The sequence below is a fragment of the Arachis ipaensis genome, chromosome B06 (assembly GCF_000816755.2).
Source record: "Arachis ipaensis cultivar K30076 chromosome B06, Araip1.1, whole genome shotgun sequence".
NCBI classification, from domain to species: Eukaryota; Viridiplantae; Streptophyta; class Magnoliopsida; order Fabales; family Fabaceae; genus Arachis; species Arachis ipaensis.
In genome coordinates, this window is record NC_029790.2 from 93,832,645 (window position 1) to 93,850,600 (window position 17,956).

The 17,956-nt window shown below is 38.5% G+C and overlaps 1 protein-coding gene across 1 annotated transcript; it reads left to right on the forward strand.

Annotated features, from left to right (window-relative positions):
* On the forward strand, nucleotides 16,819-17,562 carry LOC107647062. The gene is made up of 2 exons (XM_016351188.1): nucleotides 16,819-17,383; nucleotides 17,489-17,562. The coding sequence occupies exons 1-2, from the start codon at nucleotides 16,819-16,821 to the stop codon at nucleotides 17,560-17,562; spliced, it is 639 nt and encodes a 212-aa protein (XP_016206674.1).

Below are 17,956 nucleotides of genomic sequence, written 5' to 3' on the forward strand. Positions count from 1 at the left end.
AAGCCAAATCATAGAAGCTCACTGAAGGAAGCAACAATGGTGTTTCTTGCAGCAGCGAGGAGATAAGCTGCAACGATGGATGAGCCGCAGTGAGGAGATGAATGACAAATCAGGGGAAGATGAACAATGGCAAGAAATTAGGGTTTGTCATTGACATCATCCTCACTTTCTCCTATGTAACAATACAAATCACATTCTCATATGCATCATCAGTTCATCGCCCAAGTTAAAAAAGAAAAAAAAATAAATTCTACGGCGGTTACAAACCACCGCAATCAATAAAAGCTGCCACAAAAAACACGAGCATTATGGCAGAAGCTAGGGCCACCAAAATTAACAAAGATAATGGCAATTCTTTAAACCCGCCATAAAATCAGTGCCATTTTTACCAATATTTTTTGTAGTGCTACTGCACTGGTTGCTGGCCTTGGTTGGTAGCAACATCAGTTCTTTGCCTCTTCTTCTTATGTTGCAAGAATTTTGTTTGATGAAATGTAGAAGAATTGCTTAGTCTCGAATGGTGTTACTTTCACCACGTTGAGTGATTGAAAATGTAAATATGGGAACATTGATTTGGCCTTGAAGAACTTTAAGGTAATAATTAATCAGGGAATAAGGTTGGACTTGATTGCGTAAAATGTGCTGATCAATGGACTTTGCATGATTCGCAATTTGAAGGAAGCTAGGAAGCTTATGGATGAGATGAGTGAGAGATGTTTAAAATCTGACAAGATCATATTCACAACATTAAGGTTGCGTTTGTTTATAAGGACATGACACTAAGACATGGACACAGAGATACAAAATTGTGTTTGGCAGGTGAGACATGAACAGAGACATTGTGTCCTGGGATACTAATTTAGTGTATTTTGTATCTTTTCTCATAAGAAAGACTCTTTTCTGATAGAAAAAACACCAAGACACTAAATAAAGACACAATATATATTTTTTTCTTTTATTATCATTATCAAGTTTTTATCATTTTATTTTTTATCTAAATTTTGTATGAAGAAAAAAATGAAGTAAATTATACTTTTTATTATTTATTCTATCTTATATTTAGTTCACTACCAAACAAAATACAAAAGCACTAATTTTTGTGTTTCTGTCTTTTGTGTCATGTTTTTACTATCTTATCTTATCCTATTCTCAAAACCAAACGTACCCTAATAGATAGATATTGCAAGGATGGAGACATAAAATTTACATTGGAGATTGTTCTGGACCTGGTGTCTGAATTATTAACGAGCCCAATACAACCAGCCCAAAAACATCCCCGCCATCCTATTGGCTTGGGACCATCTTTGCCTCCCAACCATCTTCCAAAATTATATGAAGTGGGACTCCCTCCCACAAAGATAAGATTTCCAGGTATGATCATTCAATCCTATACACTTATCCGCTACCTCTTTAGCTCCCTAACTTGGGTGTTGGAGTGCCTTTGCAAGTACCACCCCATGCTCCCCCCAATTCAGCCTTGCCATCCTGCCGGACCGACGGACACCCGAACCCTCTTCACCTAAACAAACACTTTTTGAATCTTCAGGTGCCGCTTGAACATTGGTACTATCTGTGGAGACCGTCGAGATTCTGGTAGCATGGCGGACGTCCATGAGGAGCAACCTAACCAAAACTTAGAACCTAACCCTCATCGATAGCCTGATCATCCTGAGCCTCAGAACCACGACGTCCCCTTAGGCCAAGGGAGGGTGGCCAACGTGGTCCACACCCACTCGAGACAGGAGTCTCGAGAAGAAGATCACCGATCTAACAGAATCAGGCCATTCAGCAGCCTAGGAGAAGATACAATCCGCATATTCCAGGAGGTTTGCCATCGAGTTCAAACCCTGGAAGGCAAGATCGCCACAAACAAAGGCTATTAACCAAAGCACACATGTGAATCGATCTCTCGAACTGCCTCCAGAAGGGAGCACAAAATGAGAACCCTGGAATGAAGTCACAAGAGGCATAGGAATCACATTCGATCCTGAGATTCTGACCGAGAAGACTTTAGAGAATGAAAACAGAGAGATTCCAAGAAAAGGTGACACGAATGCCTAGTAATGGGAGCAACCCCATTCACCGAGAAAGTCTTGAGAGTAAGGTTACCAAAAGGATTTGATAAGCCAACTGAAATGAACTACGGCGACACCAAAGACCCCTAAGAACACATAACGGCCTTTGAGGTCAGGATGAACCTGGGAGGAGCGGTCGATGCTGTCCAATGTCGAACCTTTCTGATAACCCTAGCCGGCCCAGCTATCAAGTGGTTCAACGCGCTCCTGAAAGGCTTGATCTTATGATTTGGCGATATCTCCCAGAAATTCTTGGCACAAATCACAACATGTATAGCCAAAGAAAAATATCCGATCAGCCTCCTAGGCATCACTCAAAACTTGGACGAGTTTACGAGAAAATATCTTGATAGATTCAATGAGGAATGCCTAACCATAGACAGACTAACTGGTTCGATCGCTACTATGCCTAACTAACAGTCTGATGAATAAGGACTTTTGGAAGCGTGATGTGAGGTTACCATCGGTCTAGAATTTATCAATAAGGATCGCGTCGAAGTACAGTCCAAAACCAACAACTAACTTTCAATCAAAGTTTAATATGGTTGTCACAAGTTCAACCCACTAAGATTAACCAAGAGTATTACTCTCAGGTAGTCCTCAAGAGAATGGGCAAACATGTGAATTAAAGTTAGATAGAATTCCAGGGTTGAGAGTCATAAACAAGAATTTAAACTAGCAAACTTAACATGTAAGAAACTTAAATTGCAAGGATTTAGATCAAGACAATTAAAGCAAGATCTAAGTAAAAAGCAATCTAACAAGACAATATGTAAATCTAATTCTATTTTAAGGCTAACTAAACAACTAAAATTAACTAAGGCAAGAATTAAGTAATTGGAATTTTGGGTTTTCAAATATGAGATGCAAAAGAACCCTTGGCTAAGGCATAGGAATTGAAATTACTATTCTTGTCTAATAACCATATATTGATAATTATGAGGGACCAAATCCATCAAGTCTACTTCTATGATTGAAGTATGTCAAATAGGCTTGATCAACACGAACCCATAAGTCTCAACCTAGCTACTAATTAACTTAGTAGTAGACTAGTGTTAATGGGTATCAAATTGACCAACAAGGGATCCCAAATTATCAATCTAATTAGACCCAATGACTCAAGGTCCTTCAATTCTCTTAGCCTAGGCCAAGAGTATAGAAAACTACTCCAGAACTAGGGAAAACATTTTGTCAAACACTTGGTGGGCATTAGTTGGAGACATAGGAAATTACAAAATCAACTAGAAATTAATGCTACCAACTAACAATTATCAATAATATCAACTCAACTACAACCATAAAACATAGAAAACATCAATGCAATAAATTGAACTCAAAATTGACAAGGTTCACAAAAATGAGAAATATAAGAAACTAAGGAGAAGAGAAGAACATAACACTAGCAAAGAACTAAGGAGGATTAGAACTAAAGAAGTTAAAATTAAGACAATAGAAGTATAATTAACAAGCTCCAATTTAGAAATTCAAACTAAAGATGATCAAAACAAACTAAACCCTAGAGAGAAGTGAGAGTTTCTCCCTCTAGGAAAAGATAAAACAAAAACTAGCTAAAAAATTGTGTCTAATGTGTGTATGCTTAGTGTCCCCTTTTCCCCATCAATTCTTGGCCTTTTTTCATTCAGAATCAAGTTGGATTTGGGCCTGGAGCTTCTCAGAAATCACCAGCCACATTTTCCATAAATGAGTCACGTGCTGGATGTCTGATAGTGGAAGATTTTTTGTCGATCTAGAGTTTCAAAACATAAAATTCTATCGTTGAAAATATAGTCTAAATCAACAATTAATTCCCAAATCAAATGTTTAATCCAAAGGATATGTCACAATTCAAAACCAATTCAATTCCGGGAGTTTCAATTCCCGGATCGTCTCCTAAGGACACTTGAGACCAATGAATGTGCAATCTTGGTTGTGAGGATCATGGGGCTTTCAATAAGGAGATAAACATATAAAGCAGTAAAAGAACATGCAAAATTGTAATAAATGAACTAATAAAGGAATTAATGAAATAACTATGCAATATAGACAAGTAAGGTATAAAAAGAACTAATGTAAATGTGTATGAAGGAATTGAAGCATAAAAGTCATCTTGGCTTGGAGTGAGCTAAGGGTCCTTTTCTTGTTGGAACCACAACTATGGCAACTAGAATAGATCAATCTCACTTGGTTAACCTCACATCGGAGAGTAAGTTAAATGAGCATAAGTGTTCTTAACCCACAAATCCTAAATTGCTTGCTAATTAACTTAGCAACAACATAGCGTTAGTGGGAACAAGAACAATTAACAATCCAAAATTAACACTAAATGTTAGACATTCCAACTCTAGGAACCCAATTGCTCAATTTTCCCAAGCCAAGAGATAGAAAACTAGCCCAAAATCATACTTGACATTTTGTCAAACACTTGGTGGGAAAAAACCTTAAACATGGGAAAAATGAGAAAAAGCTTGAAACTAAAAGCAACAAATAATCTCAATCAATAATAAAGGCTCAAGAAAGCATGTAACAATCATTAAACATCAAATTCATCAACAAGAAATAGAAATTGCAAGAGAGAAGTGAAATTGAACTATAACTTGAATTATAAGAAAGTGTAAGAACAATGTAACTATAAAGAGTAGTGATAAAGAGATACTTACAATGGGAATTAGCAAAATCCAAGATCAAAATTGAAATGGCACTTGAATGTAAAAACCTAGTATAAACCCTAGTAGAGAAGATGATGAAAAACTTAAAGAAAAACTATACTAAAGCTATGTACCACTACTCCTAAGCTACACTAATGTTATGCTATGGTATGTTCTTCATTTTCCCTTCCTTAAGAGCTGAATGGCTTCAGAAATTGGCCTCCAAACCACTAAATTCATAAGTCATGTGATATTTTAATGAAGGCATGTGCGTATTGCACAGAAGGTTGTGCGCACGCACATTAGGCGATGCTTGATTGGAATGCACGACGCGCACGGTGCGACTTACGCGCATGCGTGGCTCTGATTCGATGGCTGTGCGTACGCACGCAGGTCTGTGCACACGCACACTAGGCTGAGCTCTTCTCTTTTGATTCTTCATGCTTCCTCCACTTTGAATGCTCTTCTTCCATTTTCTCCAAGCCATTCCTGCCTTATACCTCTGAAATCACTCATAAATAACGTCAAGGCATTGAATGGAAGGTAAATGGAATAAAATTAATCAAATTGGGCACAAAAGAGCATGTTTTCATAATCAAGCATAAATTAGGAGGAAAGTTCAAATGCATGCTAATTAGTGGAATAAGTGCAAATTTATATGATGAAATCAATTCAATTTCAACCAAAAATCATCTTCAAATATGGATTCATCAATGTCACGTGTACGCGTTGGAAACGTGTGCGCGTCGGATGAATTTCGCACAAGTCACACGTTCGCGTCATGTCACGCGTGCGCGTCAGGACCAGCTTCTCTAAAACTCTATTCTTCATGTTTCTTTCACTTTTGCATGCTTCCTTTCCATCTTCTAAGCCATTCTTGCCCTATAGATCCTGAAATTACTTAACAAATACATCACAACATTGAATGGTAATAGGAAAGGATTAAAATTTAGCATTTTTAAGGTTAAAGAAGCATGTTTTAACTGTGAAGCATAATTAGGAAGGAATCACAAAACATGCAATTTATATGAATAAGTGTGAAAAAAATTGATAAAACCCACCAAATTCAACGCAAGATAAACCCTAAATTGTGGTTTATCAACCTCCCCACACTTAAACTAAGCATGTCCTTATGCTAAAAATTAATAGACCAAAGAATATAGGAAAATGAGACTTATGGAATGCAACCTATCTATATGAATGCACCTAATGCAAATGTTTCTACTCACTTGGTTAGAGTAAATCAATCTCCAAGAACATACATGAATACATAGGGCTAAAATAATATGATGATCAATAAATTCCACTGATCAATAAATTCAACTGATTCAAGTTTCAAAATAAAGCATGAATGAACTTGCAAGATGAAAACTCATAAAAGTGGTGAACATAGAATTGAGCATTGAACCCTCATCGGAAGTGTTTGCACTCCAATCTCTTTAGTGTTTGAGGGTTGATTCTCTCAATTCTCATCTAATCTTGCTTTCTAAGGCTTGTTCTTTTTCTACCAATCAACATATGCTTAATGCATGAATACAAATATCTAGAGGTCTTTTCAAGGGGTGTAATGGGATTAGGGTCAAGGTAGGATCGTATTTGGTCAAGTGTGCTAAAATTTGAATCTTTGATTAGCCTATACTTCCCACCTAACCTAAGACAATCAATATAACTACAATGTAAAGCCTAACTACCCATTATTTATCCTCTTCTACATACTCATGCATCCTATTTTTTTAAGTACAACATATATGCATTATCATCACCATTTTATTTTGGGATACTTTGTTCCCTTTTATTGTTTTCTTTTTCTTTTTCTTCTTCTTTTTTTGGGGGGGTATTTTGTCCCATTTTTTCTTTCCTTTTCTCTTTTCTATATACACAAGACATTAATGCATATGTTTATGTAATGAATGCATGGATATGTACCCAAATTTTCAAAAATTTTTAACAAGACTCATGAAATACCCAATTCACCCAACCAATGTTCCCAATAATAATTCTCCTATACTCAAATTATGCACACTCTCACTCGTCTAAGTTAACCAACGATTCAAATAAAGGACATTTATTGTTTTCCTCTTAGAGTTAATGGTGTGCTATTATAAAGAACAAAAGGGATAAGTAGGTGATAAACCCCAATTTTGTGGTTTATATTGTGTAGAATTTAGGGGGTTTTGTCAATATTTTCCGCACTTTTTCACAAGAAATGCATGGTTTTGTGTTTCCTTCTTAATATTGCTCCATGATGAAAAACATGCTTATTTAGCCTTAAAATTGCCATATTTTAATCCTCTTCTATTGCCATTCGATGCTGTGATGTATTTGTTGAGTGATTTCAAAAATTATAGGGTAGGAATGGCCTATAAGAGAAGAAGAAAGCATACACAAGAGGAAGGAACATGAAGATTTGGATTTTGGGAAATTCAGCATTGGCGCGCACGCGCACTCCACGCGCACGCGTGGATGAGGATGGCTGGAAGCGGCATGAAAGGATGGACGCATCCGCGTGGATCAGAGGATTCCTATCAATGCACACGCGAACATGGCGCGCACGCGTGGATCATAAAAGCAATCGGCGCGCACGCACGCATGGCGCGTACGCGCGGGAAGCTGCACGCCTGCACGTGACCTCATTAAAGGAAATCGTGCCTGGCGATTTCTGAGGCTCATCAGGCCCAAATTCAAGCTGTTTCTGCATGAAAAAGACCCAAGGATGCTAGGGGGAAAGGGGGGATTAATCATTTTACACTTAGACACAATTTTAGCTAGTTTTTTGGTTCTTTGTTCTTCTAGAGAGAGAAACCCTTGTTCCTCTCTAGATCTAGTTTCAATTTGATCTTCCCTTGTTGAATTCTGAATTAGATCTTGTTAATTACTAGTTTTAATTGTTCAATTTGAATTCCTTGGTATAATTTTGCTTAGATCTTGTGATAGTTTTATGAATTCTTGTCAATTGTCACTTTATACCCATTTCATGAATGTTGTGAATCTTGACTTGTTGATGTTACATTGATGATTTTTATGATTAATTGTGTTGTTTGGATGATTGTATGTTGATAATTGTTAGTGGGTACTTGTTAATTTCAATTTAATTGCAATTTGGAACATGTCTTTTGTTAATGCTTACCATGTGTTCGATGAATTGTTTACCTTAATTATGGAGTAGTTCTCTTTACTTTTGGCCTAGGCTAAGGGAATTGGATAAACTTGAGTCATTGGGTCTAATGGATTTGAGGATTTGGGAGCCCTTAGTGGTCAATTTGATAGCCATTGATGCTAACCTTCTATTAAGTCAATTAGTAGTGAGGTTAGAACTTATGGTTGATGTTGACCAAACCATTTGACGTACTTCAAGTATAGAAGTAGACTTAATGAGTTTGGTTCCTCATAATTGTCAAGATATGGTTATTAGACAAGGATGGTGACCCCAATTCCCATGCCTAGCCAAGAGTTTCTTTTATCATTCATATTTGAAAATCCAAATTCTTAATTACTTGTCTTAGTTATAGTTACTTGTTTAGTTTAGAATAGAATCATATTGGATGTTACCTGTTAGTTTGGAATTGCTCATGTCTTGCTTAGTTATTTGAATTAGTTTCTTGCATTTTAAGATTGCTTGCTTGTTAAGATTCCCATTTATTTTCTTGCTCATGACTTACAACCCCGGAATTCTAACCAATGTTGAAGCACATGTTTGCCCATTCGTTGTGAGACGACCCGATGTTTGAATACTTTGGTTATTTCTGTTGGGGTTGAACTTGTGACAACCAAATCCCTTCTAAATTTGATACTCGGGGATTGTTGTTCGGTAGAGCTATACTACCAACGCGGTTTTCATTGAGAAATTCTATTCCGACGTAGCCCCCGAGTCCACATCAAATTTTTGGCGCCGTTGCCGGAAAATGATTGCAACATATGCCTTTACATTGGTTATGTGAATATGTGAATATTGTAGATAGTTTAATTGCTTTCAATACTTAGCTATAGTTTAGATTTCTTTTACACTTGTGCTATGACTCTCAAGTTTGATGACTCGGTCTCAACCGAATTCTAGCTTAGCCGATTTTGATCCTGAGATTGAAAGAACTTTGTTACATACTCGGTAAGCTAGACGGCGGTTGGATTATACGGCTAGTACTTCGGCATCTCTTGAGGAACATACCGAATTACTAGGCGGTACCGAGAGTGACTTGGAGTCCGCTACTTCTTATTCTTCTATTGGCACTAATAATACATCTTTGCATCCTACAGGTGAGCCACACATGGCGGAGCCACGTCGGATCACTTTGCATGAGTAAGGAGCTCCGGATATCATACTTCAACCGTTGCAAGCAAGGTATCCTAACCTTGATCCAAAATTTGAATTGAAGAGTAGCTTGATACATCTACTTCCTAAATATCATGGGTTGCCAGGTCAAGACCCCATCTGACATCTAAGAGATTTTCAAGTTGCTTGTTCTACGGCTCAAAGGCATGGAGCCGATTAGGTGGCTATCATGGTTTTTGCCTTCCCTTTCTCTCTTGAACGGCAAGCGAAGACATGGTTTTATTCGCTACCGGATGAGATTTTGACTAATTGGAATTTCTTGAGAAGAGAGTTTCTAGATAAATTCTTCCCATCGGAGAAGACCGACTACATCCGAAAGGAGATTTCGGGCATAATGCAAAGAGACCAAGAGAGTTTGTATGAGTATTGGTCTCGGTTCAAGAGACTATTGGAATCTTGTCCACACCATGGAATGAACACTCACTTGCTCATTAGCTACTTCACCGGAGGTCTTTGTGTGGAAGATAGAAGATTGCTCATCGCTTCTAGTGGTGGTTCCCTTTCGAAAAATAAGACGGAGGGAGAAGCTTAGAATTTGATAAAGGATGTTGCCGAGGCTACACAACATACAAGGGTGAGAAGTAATCCTCTCAAGGGTGTGATAGAACCATCCCCTTCCGAATCAAGCCTAACCAAAGCACTTGGAGATATGACCACCATCCTTACACAAATACAAAAGGATCAAAAGGAATACTACTCCATCCAAGCCGTCTAAGCCCCACCTCCGGTTGCTCAACTTGAAGGCCCTCCTAGGATTTGTGGTTTGTGCTCTAGCACCACACATTACACCGATCAATGCCATCAAATTCAAGAGGAACATGCTCTTGTAGTAGCCAATGTGAATTACAACAACCGTCCATCCTATCCCTCTCAAGGTCAAAATAATTACCGTCAAGGTGGTAACCAACATCAAGGATGGAGGGATAATGCACAAGGAAGCAATCAAAACCAAAGATGGAACAACTCTTCTCACCACAACAACAACCAATCTTCATCCCAATACCACCAAAACAACACCAACTACCAAGCCAACCAAGGCCACTCCAACCAAAACCAAAACAACTACACCAAGTACCAAGCACCACACCATAGACAACAATCTAACCAAACTCCTCCACCTTCCAACAATCAAGTTGATGAGCTTAGAGCCACCATGGAGAAACGGGGTGAGAGCAATAAGGCTCAATTTGATGCCTTGGGCGCTCAATTGGATAACCTCACCAATATGCTTTCAAAGATGGCCATGTCAAACCAACCATCAACTCCCAACAACAATACCAACTAACCCTCAAGTTCTTCTAACCTTCCATCCCAACCCCAACCAAACCCAAAGGGCAGTCTCAACGCCATCATTCTACGGTCGGGGACTACATTGGAGGAGATACCTCCAAGGGTCATGGGAGACATTCATGAGGAAGAAGTGGTTGTTGAAGCTACACATGAAGAAGAGGTGGTAGACAAAAGGCATGAGAAAGAAGGAGTAAACCTCAAGGAACCCAAGAGAAAAGCTATAATGGATGAGTCCATCCCTATTCCATTCCCTTCCATGGTGAAGAAGGCAAAGAAAACACTGGAATTTGATTTGAACATGCTTCAAGTGTTTAAGAAGGTTGAGGTAACCATACCACTTCTTGATGCTATTCAACAAATTCCAAAGTATGCAAAATTTTTGAAAGACTTGTGTACACACAAAGATAGGATAGGAGAATTGGAGACATTATCCTTGGGAAGTTCAATTTCTTCCTTGATGGAACCTATTCCAAAGAAATGTGGTGACCCTGGACCTTGTTTGGTGTCTTGTTGTATTGGCGGATACACTTTTCATGATTGTATGTGTGACTTGGGAGCTTGTGTAAGCATCATGCCACTTTCTATCTATGTGCGGTTGAATTTAGCTCCATTAAAGAAGTCGGCGGCGAGGTTTGTTAGCCAATAAAAGTGTGATCACAATGATGGGAATAGCGGAAGATGTACTTGTAGCGATCAAGGATCTGATTTTTCCGGTTGACTTTTACATCCTTGAAATGCCTCCAACAGAAAATAGAAGCTCATCCTCCGTTCTATTTGGTAGACCCTTCCTCAAGACCTCTAAATTCAAGTTAGATGCCTTCACCGGCACATATTTCTTTGAGGTTGGAGACAAAACTATCAAGTTCAATTTGGAAGAAGCCATGAAATATCCTCCTGAAGAACACTCCGTGCTCCGATGTGATGTAATTGATGAAGTGGTAGCGGAAGTACAAGAAGAGGACCACAACAAGTTGTGCTACCCTATTGTTGAGGAGACGGATGACCAAGAGGATGAACATGAGAAAGTTGTCAAGAATGAACTCCATGAGCTTGATGAAAAGGAACCTCAGCTTGAGGCAAAGAGTGAACTGAAGCCCCTTCCATCTCATTTGAAGTATGCTTTCTTAGAGGACAACCAAAGGTTTCTGGTCATTATTGCTAGTGAGCTTTCAAGTAAAGAAGAAGAAAATCTCCTAGATGTTCTAAGAAAGTACAAGAAAGCAATAGGATGGAGACTAGCGGATATTGTGGTAATTGACCCCCTGATGGGATATTTTAGCGGAGAAACGAATTTCTCCTAAAACACCCAAAACTAACCGGCAAGTGCACCGGGTCGCATCAAGTAATAATAACTCACGGGAGTGAGGTCGATCCCACAGGGATTGAAGGATTGAGCAATTTTAGTTTAGCGAATGGGAAATGGGAAATCCGGATCTCAGGACCCAAGAGACTAGAAAACCAAGTCTAGATCTCAATGCCTTCCTAGATCCAACAAGAACAATTGCAAAGGAAATTGTAAATTGTAAAGAAAGTAGGTGAAGAACAATTAACCAAAACTGAAATTCAATTTTGCAGTAAAATAAGGTAGAGAGGTCTCAGGATGAGATTGAAACAGAATTTCTTCAATTCTCCAACCCAAGATCCAAGACAAGTGTAATTGAAATTCAAAACAAGAAAACTAAGAGGAAGGGAATTCAATTCTCCTTCCCCGAGACTTAGAAATTAAAATTCACTCAACACCAAAATCTTTCTGAAAACTCTCTATGAAAACTCCAAAGAAAAGCTCTTCTAAAACTTAAATTCTAATCTATTTATACACTTTCTTCAAATGGTCTTCAAGCCATCAATTAGGCCTTTGCTCTTGGTGGAATTAGGTTGAGAGAGGCCTTGGTTGATTGCTCTTGGAGTTTGGAAAAGAACCGAATTGAACCGGGTTGGAATCATGAAAGCTTGAGTGAAAGTATGGTATCATGGAGATCTCTTTTATATGTAGTCACCTTGAAGCAGCTTATAGTTTTTTTTGCTTTGGCCTTGACTCTAAGTGTCATGTCTCAAAGCGGCTCTTTTAAATAAGCTTTCAATCAATACTCCTAAACCAGTTGGTTTTAAGGTATTAGGTGTTAAAGCACCCCTAAGGATTTACTTGCTCAAGCCTCTTTCTTTGACACAACTCAACCACAAGAATTTTACTAGGCTAACAACTCTTTGAGTCATTGTTTCTTCTTTCTTTTCTGCCTAGTAATTGATGCTCAGAGCCTTGGGCCATGTTCTTTTTGTTTTTGTATTTTCTTTTCTTTCTTTTGTTTTGTTTGCTGCTTCTTGGATCAATAGATTTTTGAGAATCTCCACAATACTTCTTTGAACTTCATGTCCTGCCTATGAGCTCCCATGCAAGTTTTCACAAGCATGCAACCTCAATACATAATCATACAACTAGAACCACCACTTCTCCTAATCTTTTGCTTGCCTCAAAATTTTTTTGATTCCTCAATCCTTCTTTTCAAAGAACTTTCATGTGATGCATTCTTGAACATTGAGTGCAAACAAGTTTTGAAGAGAAAAATGTTGTGAATGATCAAGCATCTTGCTTATTGAATTACAGAAAAACTATGCTATGCAGATAGATAATCAGGGAAACTAAACCACTCTCAATCATAGCAGTGTTTGATGTAAGATAATCACTTAACGATACAACCTTTTGGAGTTCGCTTGCTTCACTCCTCATCATCATCATTACTGATCCACACATTCCTCTTTCATTTTTTGTTGATGATGCTTAATCCTCCCAAAGGCTTGTATGATGCTCTGTAATGATATTGAAAGTTGCTTATTCCCCAAGCACTTGGAAAAATGGTTAGCATGTATGATTTATTTGTGGGCCCTTGAACTTACTTTGGTGTGGGAACACCAAACTTAGTACCTTGCCAATGGTTCTCATGCATCAGGTTAACCATGTGTGAAACTCTTTTTCTTTTTTTTTTTCTTTTTCAAAAGCAATAAAACTGAAAACTAGGAAACAGCATAATAGTTAACTAGTTCATCCAACATGCTTGAAGCCAGCATGATGCAGAAAGTGAGAATGTGTTTTATGATGGGATTTTGGTGGAACACCAAACTTAGAATCCTTCATTCTCCCTTAGATTGTTTTGGTGTGCAACACCAAACTTAGCTTCTTGCAATATAGATAAAACTAATTAACCTTTTTATTGAAATAGATATGAAAAGATAGTTACCTCCGGTTGGGTTGCCTCCCAACAAGCGCTCTTTTATTGTCACTAGCTTGACATCCTTCACTCTGTGCTCATGGAAGTTGAGGCTTCTGTTGCCTTAGGTTTCCTCCTCTTGCAATGGGCTTCCTTCCCTCTGTTTCTCTTTCCATAGCCTTCTTACTTTCCTCCATGACTCCCTTCTCTTTCGGGATGCACTTCTGCCTCTGGCTTAACAACTCTCTGTGATGGGTTCAATTTGACTAGGAGTCCATTCATCAGTTCTTCCCATCCGATAATGCTTCCTTGTGGAAAAGCTTCAAACCATTGGGCAACATCATTCATGGCTATGGATAGTTGCTTCGAACTATGGGTTACGTTATCATCCAAGGTGGGGATATTACTCTCATGATTACTAGAATTTGTTGAATTCCCCTCCATGATCTGCACAGTCACAAACAATTCAAGTGATGATGGAATATTTTTAAGCTTAGAATGTGATTCAGAAGGTTAGCTGGCACAAAGCATCAAACAGTTGATGGACTTGGGAGATTAGTGGCAGAAATTGCTTCTCTTGTGTAAGCAAGAGCATTGCATAGAGCCAGATTTCCAGGAAAACTTCACTTTGTTGCTAAAGCAAAGTTTCAGTCATCTCAGGAAAAAATTCAAACAGTTAGTGGGTTAATTGAAAATTAAAGAACAGAAAAGTAAAAATGCTAGATCTAGATCACCACCTCACTTAATCATTGTCAATCTAATCAATCCCCGGCAACGGCGCCAAAAACTTGATGGGATATTTTAGCGGAGAAACGAATTTCTCCTAAAACACCCAAAACTAACCGGCAAGTGCACCGGGTCGCATCAAGTAATAATAACTCACGGGAGTGAGGTCGATCGCACAGGGATTGAAGGATTGAGCAATTTTAGTTTAGTGGTTGATTTAGTCAAGCGAATCAAGATTTGGTTGAGAGATTTATGATTTGCAGAATTTAAATTGCATAGAAAGTAAAGGGAATGGGTAGTTGGCATGAAATTAAAGAGAATAGGAATTAAAGTGCTGAATCTTAAAGAACAAGAAATTAAATGGCAGAAACTTAGAACACAAGAAATGTAAATTGCAAAATCTTAAAGTGCAAGAAATGTAAATGGCTTGAATTGTAAAGGGAATGGGGAGTTGGATTTGCAGAAATTAAACAAGGAAATGTAAAATTGCAACAAGCAGAGGAATAAAAGAACACTTGGATTGAATCAGATCTAGAAACAGAATTGTAAATGAGCTTGAAAACAGTAAACAGGGAATGGGAAATGGGAAATCCGGATCTCAGGACCCAAGAGACTAGAAAACCAAGTCTAGATCTCAATGCCTTCCTAGATCCAACAAGAACAATTGCAAAGGAAATTGTAAATTGCAAAGAAAGTAGGTGAAGAACAATTAACCGAAACTGAAATTCAATTTTGCAGTAAAATAAGTTTCTTCACCTATCATTAATCAACCAAACACATCAAAGCTATGCTCAAAATCATGAGATATTCATTCTTTCATAATATATGACAATTATAGCATAAAACCTCATGAAATAGCATGAATTCATACATGGTTGATTAAATCAAAGGAAACATGAAAATCTACCCAATTGGCTTGCTTTTGGCTCAAGAAAGTGCATAATTCAATTGAAAACAAAAGAAAAAGGCTAGTGAAACTAGGCTAAGATGACTTGTCATCACCCCCGCAAGTGCATGCATAGGATATTTCTCCAAGATGGAGCTAGGCCGGTTAGACAACCGCAAAGGAGGCTCAACCCAACCATCCTGGATGTAGTGAAGAAAGAGGTCACCAGATTACTGGATGCGGGTATCATATACCCAATCTCTGACAGTGAGTGGGTGAGCCCGGTCCAGGTCGTCCCAAAGAAATCGGGCCTCACGACGGTCAAAAAGGACGATGGTGAAATGGTCACTAAAAGAGTACAAAATGCGTGGCGAGTGTGTATTGATTACAGAAGATTGAATGCCACTACACGGAAGGACCACTACCCCTTGCCCTTCATCGATTAGATGTTGGACCGTTTGGCGGGTAAATCTCACTACTGCTTTCTTGATGGATTTACTGGCTACTTCCAGATTCATATTGCTCCTGAAGATCAGGAAAAGACCACATTTACTTGTCCGTTTGGCACCTTTGCCTATAAAAGGATGCCATTTGGACTATGTAATGCACCTGCCACTTTTCAGCGGTGCATGACGAGTGTCTTTTCTGATCTAATGGAGAATTGTCTGGAAGTCTTTCTGGATGACTTCAGCATTTATGGTACTTCGTTTGATTGTTGCTTAGATAACTTGGCCAAGGTCTTAGCTAGATGTGTTGACACTAACCTTGTCTTAAATTTTGAAAAATGTCACTTCATTGTACGACAAGGTATAGTGTTTGGACATGTAGTATCTCATGAAGGCATTTCTGTCAATGTTCTGAAAACCGGTTCGAACTAGCTGGTCGAACCGGTCGAACCGTGAACCGGACACTAAAGCGGTTCGGTCAACAAAGAAAACCGCAGAATTTGATAACCGGCATTGAACTGACGAACCGGCCGGTTACCGGTCGGTCGAACCGAACCGGGGATTGTAGGATTCCTTTCAATGCGGTTATGTCACCTTTTTTTCAAGATATGTTGGATGGTGTAGCTGGCTTTGGGCCTGGTTATAAAGGTCCTTCTTATGACTCTTTGAGGGTTAACTTATCAGTCGATCTCAAAAGGGAGTGTCAAATGGTTGTTGATAGCTATAGGTCTGCTTGGAAAGAAACTGGATGTACTCTCATGGCTGATGGTTGGACAGATCAAAGGCAAAGAACATTGATTAATTTTTTGGTTTATTGTTCGAAAGGGTTGTGCTTTGTGAAATCTGTAGATGCGTCAAGTATGGTTAAAAATGCTTCTAGCTTGTGTGACTTGTTTTCAAAGGTGATTGAATGGATTGGACCTGATAATGTTGTTCATGTAGTGACCGATAATGCTGCGAATTATGTTGCTGCTGGTAGGCTTATTAATAAGAAATTTGAAAATATTCACTGGTCACCTTGTGCTGCTCATTGCTTGAATCTTATTCTAAAAGATATAAGCAGCATGCCACATATTTCTAGCCTTGCAACACGTGCTTCGAAGATTACCGTGTTTGTATATAATCATACGGTGTTCTTGTCCTGGCTAAGACAAAAAGAGGATTGAAGGGAGATTGTTCGTCCAGGTGCAACTCGTTTTGCCACTGTCTTCCTCACATTGATGAGTATCTTTGAGCGCAAATCGGAATTACAACATTTGGTTGTTGATACACACTTTACCGGACACAAATTAGGAAGGAGTGCAAATGGGAGAGCTGTGAGTGCAATTATCCTAGACAATAAATTTTGGGATGATTGTTTTACTGTATGCCAAATTGTGAGTCCGTTGATTAAATTGCTGAGGTTGGTAGATGCCGATGACAAACCATCATTGGGGATTGTTTATGAAGGTATGCTGGGGTCAGAAAATGGAATCAAAGAAATGTTCAAGCATAGGAAGAGTGCATATCAACCTTACACAGAGATTATCAACTCAAGATGGGACAAACATTTGAAAAAAAATCTTCACGCAGCAGCCTATTTCTTGAATCCTGATTGCTTTTTTTCTGAAAATTATAGAGAATCACCTGATGTCATGCGAGCTTTACTTGATCTTGTTACATTGCATTGCAAGGTTAATAATTTAGATTCAGTTGAGGCAATGAAAGAAATACACATATATAGAGATCGAAAGGAAAGCTTTGATAGGCCTGAAGTTGTTCCAGCTGCAAAAAAACTTCAACCTGGTAATAATATCTGTTTGATAATAAGCTTTAGTTATTTACTTATTTTATGTTTTGATTTCTTTAATTTGATAACTAATACTTGAGATATGGGATTGTAATTTATAGATGAATGGTGGAGGTTATTTGGTAGTTCTGCTCCATGTTTACAAAAAATGGCAGTTCCTTGGCCAAGGTCCTAGCTAGATGTGTTGACACTAACCTTGTCTTAAATTTTGAAAAATGTCACTTCATGGTACGACAAGGCATAGTGTTAGGACATGTAGTATCTCATGAAGGCATTTCTGTAGACCCGGCTAAGGTCGATGTTATCACCACTTTACCTCACCCCTCATCTATGAGGGAGGTCTGCTCGTTTTTAGGACATGCAGGATTTATAGGTGCTTTATCAAAGATTTCAGCAAGATTGCTTTGCCATTGTCACACCTACTCCAAAAAGATGTGGAATTTGAGTTTGACAGTGAATGTGTGAAAGCTTTTGAAGAGCTAAGGAGAGTTCTTACCACGGCACCGATTGTGCGAGGTCCCAACTGGACGTTGCCATTTGAGATAATGTGCGATGTGTCAAACCATGCT

What these genes read in the sequence shown, in the direction of transcription:
- LOC107647062 (XM_016351188.1), top strand. Translation starts at nt 16,819, where the DNA reads ATGAGTATCTTTGAGCGCAAATCGGAATTACAACATTTGGTTGTTGAT. An exon ending in TGCAAAAAAACTTCAACCTG is followed by an intron (nt 17,384 to 17,488) that starts GTAATAATATCT and finishes TGTAATTTATAG; the next exon opens with ATGAATGGTGGAGGTTATTT.